The sequence below is a fragment of the Lepidochelys olivacea genome (assembly GCF_965140295.1).
Source record: "Lepidochelys olivacea isolate rLepOli2 genome assembly, chromosome: 9".
Taxonomy (NCBI): domain Eukaryota; kingdom Metazoa; phylum Chordata; order Testudines; family Cheloniidae; genus Lepidochelys; species Lepidochelys olivacea.
Window position 1 is genome coordinate 48,599,378 of NC_140419.1, and position 15,860 is coordinate 48,615,237.

At 41.6% G+C, this 15,860-nt stretch overlaps 1 protein-coding gene across 5 annotated transcripts in view; it reads left to right on the forward strand.

Annotated features, from left to right (window-relative positions):
* Nucleotides 1–15,860, forward strand: part of STAG1 (STAG1 cohesin complex component) — a 381,779-nt gene that overhangs the window by 326,930 nt on the left and 38,989 nt on the right. For all 5 annotated transcript variants that reach the window (XM_084638723.1, XM_084638721.1, XM_084638725.1 and 2 more), the window contains 2 exons: nt 6,493–6,594; nt 15,067–15,215. In XM_084638723.1, the coding sequence (XP_084494849.1) occupies nt 6,493–6,594; nt 15,067–15,215 (251 nt within the window). The remainder of the gene's footprint in view (nt 1–6,492; nt 6,595–15,066; nt 15,216–15,860) is intronic.

Sequence of the window (15,860 nt, forward strand, 5' to 3'; positions counted from 1 at the left end):
TTGGAATCCTCTTGCTGTGTGGAATTCCTCCTGGTCTTCTTATCTCTGGTGGCCACAACATGCCTATCCTCATCTGTCTCCAGCCTTGAAGAATGCTGCCATGACCTCTTGCCTCTGGTTACAAACTGTGAGGGGTTGCGAACTGCAAGGGGTCCTCTCTGATTTCCTGTCTCTCTAACTCTTTAGTGACCGGTTCCCTTCTTCCTTGAACGTAGGGTACTCATGTCTCCCAAACCTGGCTGTCTAGGAACTCCTTAGCATCTCTGATTCTCAGTAGCGTCTCTACTTTCCTGTTCAATCCGAGAATCTTTTCCTCCAACACAGCCATCGGCTTGCACTTTTTGCACAGGAAGTCCCTTCTAGCTTCAGGCAGAAAAGAAAATATGGTGCATCCATTATAGATTACCACCACTGTTCCATTGCTGACCATCTTGAAATTGTGCATAGACCTGAACCTGGAAGGAAAGCCTCTCACATTCCCTGTCTATACTCCCTCTGAAACTCTTCTGTTAGCTGCCTCTGTTCATGGCATTTGAGTTTGCCTGACAAGTGACTTTTTATACCAAGAACATAAATCCCATTTCAGAAGCACCTAAGTCATTTTAGGAACCTGAACCTAAAGGTTTTAGGAACCTACTGAAAGACACTTAAGCCCTTTTGAGAATTTTATGCTTTAGAATCTAACTTGAGGCTCCTATTTTTGAAAAATTTGACCTATGTCTGTGTCAGGCTATCTAGAGTGTCTCGCAAATGTGAATATGAACCTCAGGGCACACTGTTACTAACCAGGGCACAAACCCCAAACTGCTTGTGGGTTCTGTACTTAGACTTCTTCAAGTATCAAGTGTGAACTCCTCAAGCACTATAACTAGGGCCCTACCAAAGTTATGGTCCATTTTGGCCAATTTCAGAGTCATTGGATTTTAAAAATCATAAATTTAATGATTTCAGATATTTAAATCTGAAATTTCAGTGTTGTAACTGTAGGAGTCCTGACCCAACTCCGAAGGCAGCAGCGCAGAAGTAAGGGTGGCATAGTATGGTATTGTTGCACTACTGTTGGTGGGGCGCTGCCTTCAGAGCTGGGCGCCTGGTCAGCTGCCGCCACTCTCTGGCCACCCAGCTCTGAAGGCAGCACAGAAGTAAGGGTGGCAATACCATGACCTCCTACAATAACCATGCAACACTCCATCCCCACCCTCCCCAATCCTTTTTTAGCTCGGGACCCCCAGTTTGAGAAATGCTGGTATTCCCTGTGAAATCTGTATAGTACAGGGTAAAAGTACACAAAAGACCAGATTTCATGGTCCGTGACGCATTTTTCATGGCAGGGATTTTTATTCCCTTCCCCCGGAGTTCAAGCTGTGATGGGACATGTCTACCTGCACATCTCCCTTCATGGGCATTGGGCTGGGGGGGAGCAATCAAAGAGGATTTTTACTTAGTTCAAGTATAAAAGGATATAGTTAGAAATGGTTGAAAGCAAATAAAAGTGAAAAATGCTTTCTAATGGCTAAGACTAAATACAACAAGCTACACCCTCTGTTCAAGATAGTTTCCTTACCAATCTGCCTTCCAGCAAGATGGCTGTCGATCCCTCTGGTCAGGATCTTCAAAGTGCTTGATTCCTTTGTCTTTTTAGGTAAAAGATAACTTTGTGCCTCTCTTTTATAGTACAGTGAACATTTGAAATTGATTCTTCTGAAGGTCCCCCCCCCCGCCCCAAAGTAAAGTTTATTGAAGCTGTGAGGAAGATGACATGATGGTTCCTGGTGAAGGAAGTTTCATGCATGTTTCTTCCCCTGCTGCTGTTGGCTAAAATGGAAATTTATCTGTTTCCTGCAATCTCCTCCCCCTGACATGATGCAGAGTGGTTATCTCCTCCCTTTGTTGCCTTGATGGGTCTGTTTACCTTTTATGCAAATTGCATTCCCACTGTTTCTTAATGTACTTTGGAAATATCTTCAAGGTGGCAGATATTCCTTTATCTATAATGAGGCAACTTCACCACAGCTTGTCAAACACACTTTAAGAACATAATTCCCAATATGTTTGTAATTTTGAATTTCTCCTCCATGCATACACCCGGCAATAACATTAATGATCAGTATGTTGTCACTTTCTATTGATATCTTACATGACCCTTTTTTAGATACAGGTTATGACATTAGTGAGTGGGTACGCTGAACTGGTCAGTCCCGTGGAACCTCACTACCACTTACCAGTGAGCCCTCTGCCTCTTGCATTGGGGTGCTGTTAGGATCACACCTGTCTGACACTCTGGCCAAATGATAAAATTCATTATGGAGATTTGCACAGTGGGCACATGGTGCTCTGCATATCATCTCAAAGCATTACAAATATGGTTTGTTTGCCTCCTTGGACAGAGTTTTTGGCAGGTGTGTCCTAAAGGAGATTGTTCATATAAATATTTCTTTAAGAGATGTCTACAATACAAGCTAGGGGAGTGAGTCCCCTGCTCATGTACACATACTCGCACTAGCTCTCATCAAGCTGGCATGAGTATAAATAACAGTGTAGCCACGGTAGTGCTGGTAGTGGCAGTGGAGGCATGTCTGAGCCACACCAAGTACAAACCCAGCTGGGTGTGCGGTCCCATGGGGGATACCTAGTGACTTCTAGATGGTTCAGTAATGTCTGCAGTTTCCAACTTCTGGATCTTCCATTCTCTCTTCCATTCTCCTACGCTGTGGACATGTGGCGGGGTGATTGTTTCATAGGCCTGGCATGACCTGTATTGATCTCATGCTTGTCTGAACCATGTAATAGAATATATAGAACATAGAATATCTGGACAAAATATTCTAATCTGACACTAGTTGCCAGAAAGTCACCTTCTGACTTTGTGTTAATTGGGCTCTTGCACAGTGACAAATCTCTAAAACACCTGTCACAATCCTAGGCTCTCTGCTCTTGAATGGAAACCCACCTTCCTTCCCGTATCAGACCCTAATTAGATCAAACCAACATGGAACATCTTACTTTCTGTTATCACAACTAGATAATCTCTTTGCAGGTCTAGTAGCTATAAGAAACAACCAGAGAAATGCCACATCCAGGATTACAGGGGTATTAGTCACTTGGAACCCAAACTGAACCAAGTCTTAATAAATAACTTGGAAAAGTTTTGTAAGAAGACTGACATTTCTACAGGAAAAAGCCTGACTTAATCATCATCCAATATAGCTCAAGAAAGAGGGTTCAGGACTCCATCCACATAATAAACTAAATTCTATGTTAATTATTACTCATTAAGAGTAAATAACCAAAAAAGATAGATCACAATGGAGTACAATTCCCTTGTTCTTACATCACACTACAAAACCAATCCAGAAGCAGATTATGGGGGATTTCACCTTCCATTCAGTTACAGGCACTCATTTGTCATTTACAGAAAGAAAAAGAAATTTAGGCAAAAGTTTCTTAATGCATTACTCAAGTAATATATTAAAAATTAAGTTATTTAACAGTTACTCTGTGAGTCACATTTTATAGTATAAGAGTTAAAGCATAAAAATGTCTCTTTTCTCCTGCAAACGGGGTTTTTAGGTTACAATTTTAGAATCTGCAGGTGAAATTCTGACCACATTGATGTCAGTAGGAGTTTTGCTATTGACTGCAGTAGGGTATTTCACCTGCAGTGTCTTAAAATATTCTTAGGTGGAGGTTAAGCTGTGAAACCTTAGATGTTATTCCAGTGAGGCTTTTATAGTTGAGGAGTGTGGAATAATACTCAATTTAGTTGTAGTTCCCAGTACAAAATCAGACTGCAGACACTTATGTGTGGCTCAGTTTGGTGGTTCTCCCACATACTGGTCTCAAGTACTAGATGCATAGCTTTCTTCCTCTTGGATTCCATCCTTGGACTCTACATGAGCTGGTGGGCGTGCAAGGTACAGAGATGCCTTTCTCTGACCCGGGAGTGAGGGGGAGTTCTGCTTCTTGCTTGAAAGGTGAATTATCAGTCCTCAGCTCATGCTGACAAGATCTAGGAAGAACTTTTAACTTCCAGCCTGGTTTTCACCCTGTGTTCTTTTATAGTTGCATACTGGCTAGTCTTACTTTCATTTTACCTGTTACGTTCACACCAACATATGCTCCAATAAATTGGTTAGTCTCTAAGGTGCCACAAGTACTCCTTTTCTTTTTGCAATTTCCCAACTATAACTTTCAACAAGGCTCCACCAACTGCAGGAATCACCCGCCCCATTCATGCTTCAGTTGTTTACAGACTAGATCCCTAGTTCTCAGACTACTTCCTCCTTTTGCCTGGGACTAAATTGGACAGTAGGCACAGAGATGACCCGATATTATTTAACACTTTACATGAAATATTTCCAGTGCCAACATAGATGGTCACTGTGTAGTGTAGGTAAACAAGGTAGCCAATAATGGCCCTGTGATGGGGTATATAAACCTTACACTGGGATAGAAGAGAAGTTAAGGTACTGTTTTGGGGCTTAAGTGGCCACACCCTACCGCACCTGCAAAGCCTGCTCCAACTGGAGGAGGAGTTTAAAAGAGAGCCAGAAAGCAAAGAAAGGGGGAGGATAGCAGGGAAGGATAGCCTTATCCTAAGAGCTCACTGAGTGAGGGTACAACAGGAGTCCTTTTTGCAGGAAAAGGGTGTCCATAAGTGGCAGTAGCTAACTTAAGCACCAGAAGAGGGAGTAGCTTGTCCTTAAGGATTAAGAAATCCTTCTCTCTATCCTGTGTTGGATTGTTTGGGAGACTCACAAAGTTGGTATAAATCCCCTTGAGATAAGGTGAATAGACAGCGTAAGCAGTAGGTGTGTGAGGCCTTCAGGGGCCCAGAGTTGGTCCAGAAACTCCTTTTTGGGGGATGTAAGATTTTGTTACCCCGGAAAGGCATGGACATGAAGGCCAGAGGACTGAGTTACTGAATGCATCTGATGAAGTGAGCTGTAGCTCACGAAAGCTTATGCTCAAATAAATTTCTTAGTCTCTAAGGTGCCACAAGTACTCCTTTTCTCATCTACCAGAAGGGAGACCAATACTGTGTCAGAGCACCCACCACAGGGGAAGCTAAAGACGGGGGACAGTTGTGACCCAGAGACCCAACCACTGGTAAAGCCAGCCCTGTCACAAGCTCGCATTTGTATTGTATGGTCCAGACCCATACTTCAGTCCTCCTTTGCACTGGTGTTCAATGGATGCTGTTGACTTGCTTGGCCTGTCTTCACAAATATTTGGTGATATCCTGCCTGCAGTATGTGCCCTCAGAGGTATTAGTCAGAGTCACCATCTGATAATGTAGTACTTGAGGCACCTTAGAGACTAACCAATTTATTTGAGCATAAGCTTTCGTGAGCTACAGCTCACTTCATCGGATGCATACTGTGGAAACTGCAGAAGACTCTGAAACCCATCGGATAATGTGTCCTACTTAACCTGGAAGTTCCTCCTACAGCCTTGGTTCCTCTTCTGCTGTTGTCTCAAATGTAAATTTCTTGTCACCACCTTCAAAGCTCTAGATAACATTGTCCCTTCTTGCATATCCTCCTCTGTCAAGCATTACATTGATCCCTGTCGATTCCTCTCGCACCAGGCTGGGAATGCTGTGATCCTGTTGGTCAGCATCTCACGATCACCTCTGTTTCTTCTGTTAGCCTGACCCCTGTGTCTGGTATGACCTTCCAGAGTTCGTTTGTGTGGCCCCTAGCCTGCCCATATTTAAATCCCTCTTAAAGATCCAGTTCTGCTCTGCTACTTTTAGTGAATCAAGGTGACTTGTATATTAATTGTATATTATTTGTCTATTTTTGTTCATGTTCCTGTTATCCTATTCTACTTGCTGCTTCATAGATTGTGAGCTCCTTAGAGTGAGAACCATCTTTCTGAGTGTTTGGAAAGCACTTTGCATGCACAATGTAAATACATGATAAATAATAACAGTAATAAAGGGAGAAAAATAGCCCAACCATCCCATCTACAGGGGTTTGTTGAAGTTTGTTTATAGTAGAGGTATCATGCCATCCGTTCACTCCTTATTTAAAATATAAAATAATTTCTATTATTTCTGTTGATACTTCATTCTTTGGATACATGTGTAATCAATTTTGAGCTGCCTAATATAGTCCTATTTTAGTTTCTAAGAGTGAGATCTTTTGAAACCTAATTTTTAGGCAATCACCTTCAAACTATCTTCCCAGCACAGTAGGCAATAATTTTGATTTGTATTTTTCATTCCATTTTTTAAAAAGGAACTGACAATTAAAGCAATTGCTGACCTCATCACTGGGTAGGTGGGTCCCAGCCACTGATGAGTCTGAATTTACGTATCAGGTCATTGCATATCTGTCACATGGATTCAGGAGCAGGGCTTTATTGAAACTACTGCCTTCTCAAAACAGGAATGACAAGTAAACTGTTTTTATTATGAAAATCATGAAAGTTATGCTGAATAATAAATTCTGCCTTTAAAAATTTATTTTTCCCCTTTTCTCACAGTACTACAATGACTATGGCGATATCATTAAGGAAACATTGAGTAAAACAAGGCAAATTGATAAAATCCAATGTGCAAAGACACTGATTCTCAGTTTGCAGCAGGTAAGAATATTAGTTTTTATGCTCGTATAATCCCTCATTCCAAAAAATCCCTGTGCTTGGCTTTGTCTAATGCCCTATACTCCCAATCAAAAGCCAGTCTAATGCCAAAAGGATCTCTCTTTCCTTTCTCTGTCAAAGATTTAGTCAGCAGGACAGAGCTTCAGATGGGAAGAAAAGGAGAGAAGAGGGACCTTGAAGGCTAGTCTGGGTAGTGGTGGTTCCTACTGTGTCCACCCATCAATGCCCAGGGGGTCTAAGTGGATAGTGATGGTGTTTTCTCCTTTCACATAAGAAGCTGGAAGTGCTGCATCATGTTTTCTCTAAATATGGACTTAAGGAACTCAGGCAACATTTTGAAAAACAGGAACCTAAAGTTGGGCTCCTAAGTCTCTAACTATTACAAAGCATATTTTCCAGTCCTCAGATTATTCGTGTGGCTCTTTTTTAATCCTCACCAGTTGTCCTACATTTGAAGTGTGAGCACCAGAACTGGACACAGTCTCACCACTGCCATACAGAGCAATAATATCACCTCCCCACTCATACTCGTTATTCCCCTGCTTATACATCCAAGGATCACACTACCCCTTGTGGCCACTCATCACACTGGAAACTCATGTTCAGTTGGTTATCTACTATAACTGCTAAGTCCTTTTCAGAAGAACTACTTCCGAGGATACAGTATTCAACCCTGTAAATTTGTCAGGCATTTTTTATTCTTGAATTTGGCTATATTAAAATGTGGTATTTGAATGCATCCAGTATACCAAACAGTCTATATAAATGACCTGTCCTCATCATTATTTACCAATTATCAATCTTTGTGTTGTCTTCAATTTTATCAATAGCAATTTTATATTTTCTTCTAGATCACTGGTAAAAATTTGAATAACATTGCCTTGAGAACCAGTCTGTGCAGGAGCCCACTAGAAGCACTCCCCTTGTTGATGATCCCCTGAACACTTTCCTTCAATGTATTAACAGGGAATATCAAGTAGTGGGGAGGTTAAATTCACCACTGTGCAGAAAGTCTGTGTTGGGAAGAGGTTCTTTCTCCACCTATTTCATGGGCAAAAGGGCTGGGGCTGGCCATCAGCACAGCAGTGAATTTCACTCTCTGAGATTATCATCAGTGTCACTGATCCAAGATTGGTAATAGCTGAACTACATAAGAATGGATGTACTGAGTCAGACTAATGGTCCATATAGCCCTGTATCCAGTCTTTCGACAGTGGCCAGTACCAGATGCTTCAGAAGGAATGAACAGAACAGGGCAATTAGTGAGTGATCCATCCCCTGTCATCCAGTCCCAGCTTCTGACAGTCAGAGGTTTAGGAAGACCCAGAAAATGGGGTTGCATCCCTGACCATCTTGGATAATAGCCATTGATGAACCTATCTTCCATGAACATATCTAATTCTTTTCTGAACCCAGTTATACTTTGGCTTCATAACATCTCCTGGCAATGATTTCCAGAGGTTGACTGTGTGTTATATGAAGATATACTTCCTTATGTTTGTTTTAAACCTGCTGCCTATTAATTTCATTGGGTGACCCCTGTTTTTTGTCTTATGCGAGGGAGTAAATAACTCCTGTCTCTTCACTTTTTCCACACCATTTATGCATTTATAGACCTCTATCATATCCCCCCTTAGTCATCCCTTTTCTAAGCTGAACAGCTCCAATCTTTAGTCTCTCCTAATATGGAAGTTGTTCCATACCTCTGATCATTTTTGTTGTCCTTCTCTTTACCTTTTCCAAGTCTAATAAATCATTTTCTGAGATGGGGTGACCAGAACTGTCTGCAGTATTCAACATGTGGGCATACCGTGGATTTATATAGTAGCATTAAATTTAATATCTTTTTCCTAATGATTCCTGACATTGTTAGCTTTTTTGACTGCTGCTGTACATTAAACAGTTATTTACAGAGAGCTATCCATATCTGTCTTGAGTGGTAATAGCTAATTTGGAATCAGAATAAATAGAAATCATCAACTGTCTCCAGAATAACCTCTGTTCTTCTCATCATATCTCTTACCAGGACCTTGCATGCAACATACTTTTGCTTTTATCTAGATTACAAATGGCCTTGGCCCATATTATTCACTAGCAAGTCACCAAAAAATATTATTCATTTCTATTTCAATATCTCCCTTTTATCAACTGTTCTGCCTCTTCTCAGTTTTATCTTCATCTAAATTGACTGGGGGAGGGAGGGTGTGAGAGAATTACAGGGTTTGCCTGTTATCTATCTCTGTTAACAGATGTTGGAACCCTCCAGGGAGATACCAGTTCATTTCTGATGACTCCTAGCAGATGTGGCCATTAACTCCACCTGAATATAAAGGAGGTGGAAGTAGCTCTTTGGAGCAGAGGGGTCTAGTGTTTGGGACAGAGAGGTCCTATAGAAGACACCTAAAGATTAGTCAGGCCTGGAGAGATGGCTTGGACTAGAGTTTATATTGAGTTGTTATTATTTATCTTGTCAATAAAGCAAAAACCCAGGAAAGGGATGAGTAACTCCTGATAAAGTGTATTCCGACTTTGCAGCAGGGTGGGAATGCCACTTGCTTGCAGGGGGAATATCTTTTGGGGATGCCAATGATCAGTGGTTCTGTTCATGTTTTTTCCTTCCCTTAATAGCTGTCGTATGTCCTCCTCCACATCCCTGTCATCCACAGTCTAAACACATCTCTCCTGACAGTGCATCACTTCATAATCTATTTCCCACATATTTCTGTGACTTCAGCGCTTGTTAGCTCCCTCTTGATTCTTCTCCACAATGCCAATCAGCCGTCACATTTTCCACATAAGGCATTGTGGCCTAGTGAAGAGGCCATTGGGCTGATACTCAGGATATTTATAAATTCTTAGGCCAAAAGGGACCACCATGATTTCCTGTATAACACAGACCTTCCCTGAAATAAATTTCTGTTTGACCTAGTGCATATCTTTTAGAAAAACACCCAACCTTAATTTAAAATTCAGTGTTGATAATGAATCCAACACAACCCTCGGTAAATTGTTCCAGTGAGTAATGACTCTGACTCTTAAACCTGTATTCTATTCCCAGCTCTGCTGCTGGTCTGCTGGATGACCTTTGGCAAGTTACTTTCCCTCTGTCTGCCTCTGTCACATGCTTGAAATTAATAACAATTTGAGATTGCAAATAATAGGCTCAAATGGAACTTTTTAATCAAAGGGTAACAGTCTGAGATTAGTACAGCACTATGCAGAATACAGGAAGAATAGGTACATCATCACCATTGGAGTAAGCTAAAGAGCCTCTGTGTCTCTCTCCTCTGTAGCTGGTGGGATTTGCACTCCCCAACTTTACCTTTCAAGCCCTCTGTTTTTTATAGAGTGTGAGACAAAGAAACTCCATTTTGGAGGGTAAATTGCTTTCCCACACTTAATTTCACTGTTTCTGTTTCTGACATTTTCATTTTACCTATTTATTTATGGATTTTTTATGTTATCTTTAGGTTACATTAAGACAAAGGGAATTCTGTTCCACTCATTATTACTGACAGCTGTGACAACTGGCTGTTGTCACTGAGTTAAAAACATCTTTCAGTGGATCCTTATTTCATCCCTTACGGAAAATATCTGCAATAATAAGTGCCTGTTATCAATCATAGAACATAATTAGGTTATAGGCACCCCTTATGAATCACCCACTCTTGTTTACACCATATTTCTGTAGACACTTTTTGACAGTTTGAGGGGTCTTTTCCTTAGACATCTATATTCCCACAGATTTGGAGGCACCAGAAATAATGAGGTACAGTCCAATACTTGAAAACAACGAGGAGTCCGGTGATACCTTAAAGACTAACAGATTTATTTGGGCATAAGCTTTCGTGGGTAAAAAACCCACTTCTTCAGATGCAATACTTGATCATGTGAAGTTCCTGAATATAAGTCACTTACAGATTAAGAACCAACGCTCTGGGCCTTAGAATTCAGACACCCTTTTTGCTAATATTGTAAAAGATTGTAGGAAAATACTGAATGTGCAAATTAATTTAATATGTGAGAAGAATTGGAAAAAGGATTAATATTTACTAACAGTTTCTGCATCTCTAAAATAGAGATAATCAAACTGACCTCCTTTGTGAAGTGCTTTGAGATCTATGGATGAAAAGCACTAGATGTAAGAGCTAGGTATTGTTGTTTTTCATAAAGAAATAGGTCATGGCACAACTTCTGTCAAGTACTGCTTGGGAGCACCAGAGCTCCTGCTTGCCAAGTCACCATGGGAATTTGAATAGTACTCAACTGTGAGCTCCCTTGGCCCTTCTTCTACTTATACATAGCTTCCAGACACTGGGTCTTGTTATGCATTTCTCTACTAGATTAAAGAGCCCTTTAATACTCAGTATTGTCTCCCTGTGAAGGTACTTATACCCTGTAATCAGATCACTTAGTCCTCTGTTTGATAAACTAAACAGATTGAGTTCTTTAAATATTTTAATGTAAAGCATTTTCTTCAGCCCTCGAATCAGTTTTGTGGCTCTTCTCTGCACCTTCTCCAATTTCTCACAACATTTTGGCACCTGAGGCAGGCACCTCAAATTACTCCCCCATGCCCCCCTCGCTTGGACCCAAACTTTGAAAGGTCTCAATTCTGCCTTCTTCCTGTTCTACTCCTCTCATGGTACTGCTCTGCTACCTACCCCAATAAAGGAGAACTAACAACTTAAAATGCCTTGTTCAAAAATTTTAAGTAACACTTAACTTTCAAATGCCTGAACAGCAAATGAAACTTTTCTTGTCTGCATTGTAAACACTGACATTTTTATCTGTTTGAATGATCAAAGTGGTGCTTTTCGTGCCTTCTTGGTTGCAAAGATTTGAACTGCTTCCTGAAGGTCCACAGTCTGGGCCAGCTCATACTCTGTTGAGATGGTTGCAAGGCCAACCAGCCTCTCCTGTGTCATTGTGGAGTGTAGAGGTGTCTTTATTAATTTCAGCTTGGAGAAGCTGCGTTCTCCACTGGTAACTGTTACAGGAAGTGTTAGAAGTATGAGCAGAGCAACAAAAGCATTTGGAAAGAGGGTGGTCATCTTATTTGTGCACAGATATTCCAGAACAGCCTTGGGAGTTGATCCCACTGAAATGTATCTTGAAAGGGCTTTTAGTTCATAATCTAAATCACTCGCATCAATATCGCGCATGTCATCATGTGTCAACACTGTCTCCAGTGCCCTGCATTGCTGGTGTAGGTCTTCTTCAGGTATAGTGAGGAGTTTTGGAATATCCTACAACATCCCAAATATACTGCTGTGTTCCTTGAGCTGCATGAAACGTTCAACTGACTGTATTGCACAATCTAGCACCTAGTTAAAGAATTCAACTTTGAATTGTTGTTTGGGGTCTCTTATGGGATTATCCCATGCCTCATAATCAAAATGTCTTCTTCGGTGACTCTTGTATTCTTGAATGGGTGGGAAAATAGCTTCAGTGTGAAGTTCCTCTGCCAACTTCTGTGCACTCTTTAGAACGTTTTGAAATCTCTCATCTGACCGGTAAGACTGTAGGTATGACTTTGCTTTGTCCAGTTGTTCCATTGCTCCAGATATATCAAGGTCAACACCTTGGAGTCTCATGCTTACAACATTTATTTCAAACAGTATGTCATGCCACAACACTAAGCCACACAGAAATTTGAAGTTATGTGTGTTTCTGGTGATTCCATTTCCCTCTGCCAGTGTTCTCCCGAACCATTCCTGTCATAGCATTATCCTTCATAATGGCAACTATGGCATCATCTATCTTCCCAATTTGGTGTTTGATAGGCTTTATCGCCTCCACTCGACTTTCCCATCGTGTGGCACTCAGGGGTTTCAGTGTCCGAGAGGATGTTCCCAGATGTTGCTTCAAAATTTCCCATTGATGAGTTGATGCAGAGAAAAATACATAGATGCTTTGAATTACATAAAAAAAATTCAGCAGCCTCACTAGAAGCTGATGCTGCATTACTGACCACCAAGTTCAATGAATGAGAACTGCATGGGACAAAAAAAGCTCGAGGGTTTAACTCTCGGATCCGTGTCTGCACTCCTCTGTTCTTTTCTCTCCTGTTGGCACCATTATCGTAGCCCTGACCTCTCACGTCAGCTATCGCAATTCCCATATCTTCCAGCTTTTTAAGAAGCACATTTGTCATATCAGCTCCTGTAGTATCGTCAATGTCAATAAATTCTAGAAAATGCTCTCTGACAGTCACCATTGCAGGGACATTTCCATTAGGTTCTGTTGTTGTTACAAAACGCTCCATTAAAGTCATTTGTTCCGTATGGCTGATGTCAGGTGTGCAATCCAGAATAAGAGTAATATCTTGCTGACTTCAGATCTGCCACAATCTTCTGTTTGACTTTTGTTGCCAGTAACTGTATGATCTTATTTTGAATTGTTTTTCCAAGGTAGTGGTGTGTGTATATTTCTTGGGTGGTGACTCTTAGATGCTCCTGGAGTACAGCATCAAACTCAGCCATCAGCTCCACAATTTTAAAGAAGTTTCCATTGTTTGGCACATAGAGCTGATCTGAAGTGCCACGCAGTGCTAGGTTTGGGGTAGCAAGCATTCTCACAATGTTTTCAGCACATTTTGCCAGTAAAGAGACTCTGATGCAATCTTCTCTTAATGCTGATCATCTATGGTGGCCTTTAACCTTCGTCTCATCTCAAGCTCTTTCCACCTATGGAATGCTCTCTGGTGATTTGCTGCCGTCTCATGGCATGCCAGATTTCTAGCCAGATTTTTCCAGTCCTTTGTTCCTGTAGAACCCAATGTGGCTGGAACATTAGACTGGAAGAGTTTGCAACAAAAACAGTATGCAGCATTCTGGGTTTTTGAGTACATAAGCCATGGCCTCTCCACTTTGTCACCATTGGGGATTTCTTGCCAGTAATGTGTTGGATGGAAACTTCTATTTTCATTGTCTTTGGGGAGCATGAAGTTTTTCACTTGCTGTGGCCCATGCAGTACAAGGAAGTCCCTCAGGCTACTGCTGAAGTGGGTCCACAGTCCTGGATCATCTAGACTTAAGGAACTAAACTCAGCAGCAGCAGCTGTTTCTTGCGCCTCCACCACACTCTTCTCTGATCTACACTTTTCTTCAGAAATGTGCATGGTTACATCCATTTGAGATGGAGATACGGATGCTGCAGTAGCTGCCAGGTCACCTGCACTCTGACTAACTGGCAGATCAGGCATCTCCTCACCACTCACATCCTCACCAGGGCCGGAAGGCTCACCGTGAACATTTGTGTCTGTGTATCTCAGGAGAGCTCTTTCCTGCTTAGATAGAAAAGTTTCCTTTGCTTGCTTTCTTTTTCTGAATGCTGCCCCAGAGGGGCGTTTTCTTCTTTCACTCATGACTGCTGTTCTGTGCCAGCTATAGTGGCTCTCAACACTCAGTTGAAGGGGATAAGTAAGCAGACTGGTAGCAGGGCCTGAGGGAGGGAAGATATCAAAATCTTAAGGGCCTAACTGGCTCCTACTACTTCACTTGACTGCCTGTTCTCCTCAAGTGGGTTCAGGGAAGCAGCAGGAAACAAGAAGCTACCTGGGAAGCTGGTGTTAATCAATTCAGGCTCCTGGGGTGCTAGAGAGGTACATAAGAGGCTGCTTCTCCTCTCTCTCCCTGCAGCTCCTGCTGCTTTCTGTTATTCCCTCTCACCTCTTCTCCTGCCTGCCTGCCTGTTATGTCTCTTGTGCCCTCCTTCCTCCAGCACAGCACTCCACCATCTCTGTGCATCTAGAGCAGAGAGAATACATATGCACCAGCAGCAGACACAATTTTCTACACTCTGGGTCCTAGTGGCGCCCCCCCCCCCCCCCCCACACACACACACACACTGGCTGGCACCTGAGGCAATCGCCTCAGTTCGCCTCATGGTAAGGCCAGCCCCGATTGTGGGCCACCAGTATTGGTCTCACCAGCATCTCCTTATGCCTACTCACTACTCCCCTTTATGAACATCCAAGAATCACATATCTTGTTTGAATGGGCCAGTTTACCAACTGATCCAGATCACTCTGTATGGCTGCTCTGTCCTCCTTATTATTTACCACTCCATCAATCTTTGTCTCATCCACAAATTTTATCAGTAGTGTCTTTATATTTACCTGCAGATTATTGATTAGAATGTTGAAAACAGGCCTACCACTGATCCCTGTGGAACCTTATTAGAAACACCTCCATTCAAAGATGATTTCTTAAAATGAGGTTCTTTATCAATTATTTAACCTATTTATTCAGAAATGTTACATGAGTGAGAAATTTGCACTGAGAGCCACAGCTTTCCACTGTGATTCCTGCTTCAGGAGCTGCTAAAACAGGGCCTGATCCAAAGCCCATTGAAGTCGATGGAAAGGCTCTCATTTGTTAAGGTAATCATCCTTCTTTAGAAAAATGTTTTCTATCTCATGGGTTTTTAACACTTCAATTCTTTCTCTAGCTGTTTAATGAGCTTGTTCAGGAACAAGGTCCCAATCTGGACAGGACGTCTGCCCACGTCAGTGGGATTAAGGAACTGGCCCGTAGGTTTGCCCTCACCTTTGGGCTGGATCAGATCAAGACAAGAGAGGCCGTGGCCACGCTGCACAAGTGAGTGGTGTGAAATATTCAGTCTTCAATTAAACTAAAAGTTTGCCTCAGCATATTCTTCCCAAAAGGGGAGAGAGAGAGAGAGAGAGAGAGAGTGTGTGTGTGTGTAAATATATACATGTGTGTGAATGTGAACATAGAGAGGCTATTTGATGATGACATGAATACAAAGCTTTTATCATGATGAAATTGAGATGGCCATGTTGCACATGTATTACAGTGCCATATGTGAATTATACAGGCTGTACCAAACAAGTGCTGATAAAGTGCTTTATGCCACATCATCATGGATTCATCATGCACCACATTTTATTTAAAAAAAACTGTTTTAAAAATGTTTTGGAGACTTAATTTAAAAATATGGACTGTTTCTTTTATCTGACTAAATGGTTCAGAGATACAAGGTTAGTGAGGTAATACCTTTTATTGGACCAATTTCTGTTGGTCCAATAAAAGATATTACCTCACCCACCTTGTCTCACTGATATCCTCGGACCAACACAGCTGCAACTACACTGCGTATCTGGTTTGGAGGGAGAGGAAAAAACTGGTACATCTAAATTACTTCTTAAAAGTAGCTCAGTTAACTTTAACATTTTTATGTGTGGAATAGTTTTAAAGTTCACTATCTCAGAACCACCCAGG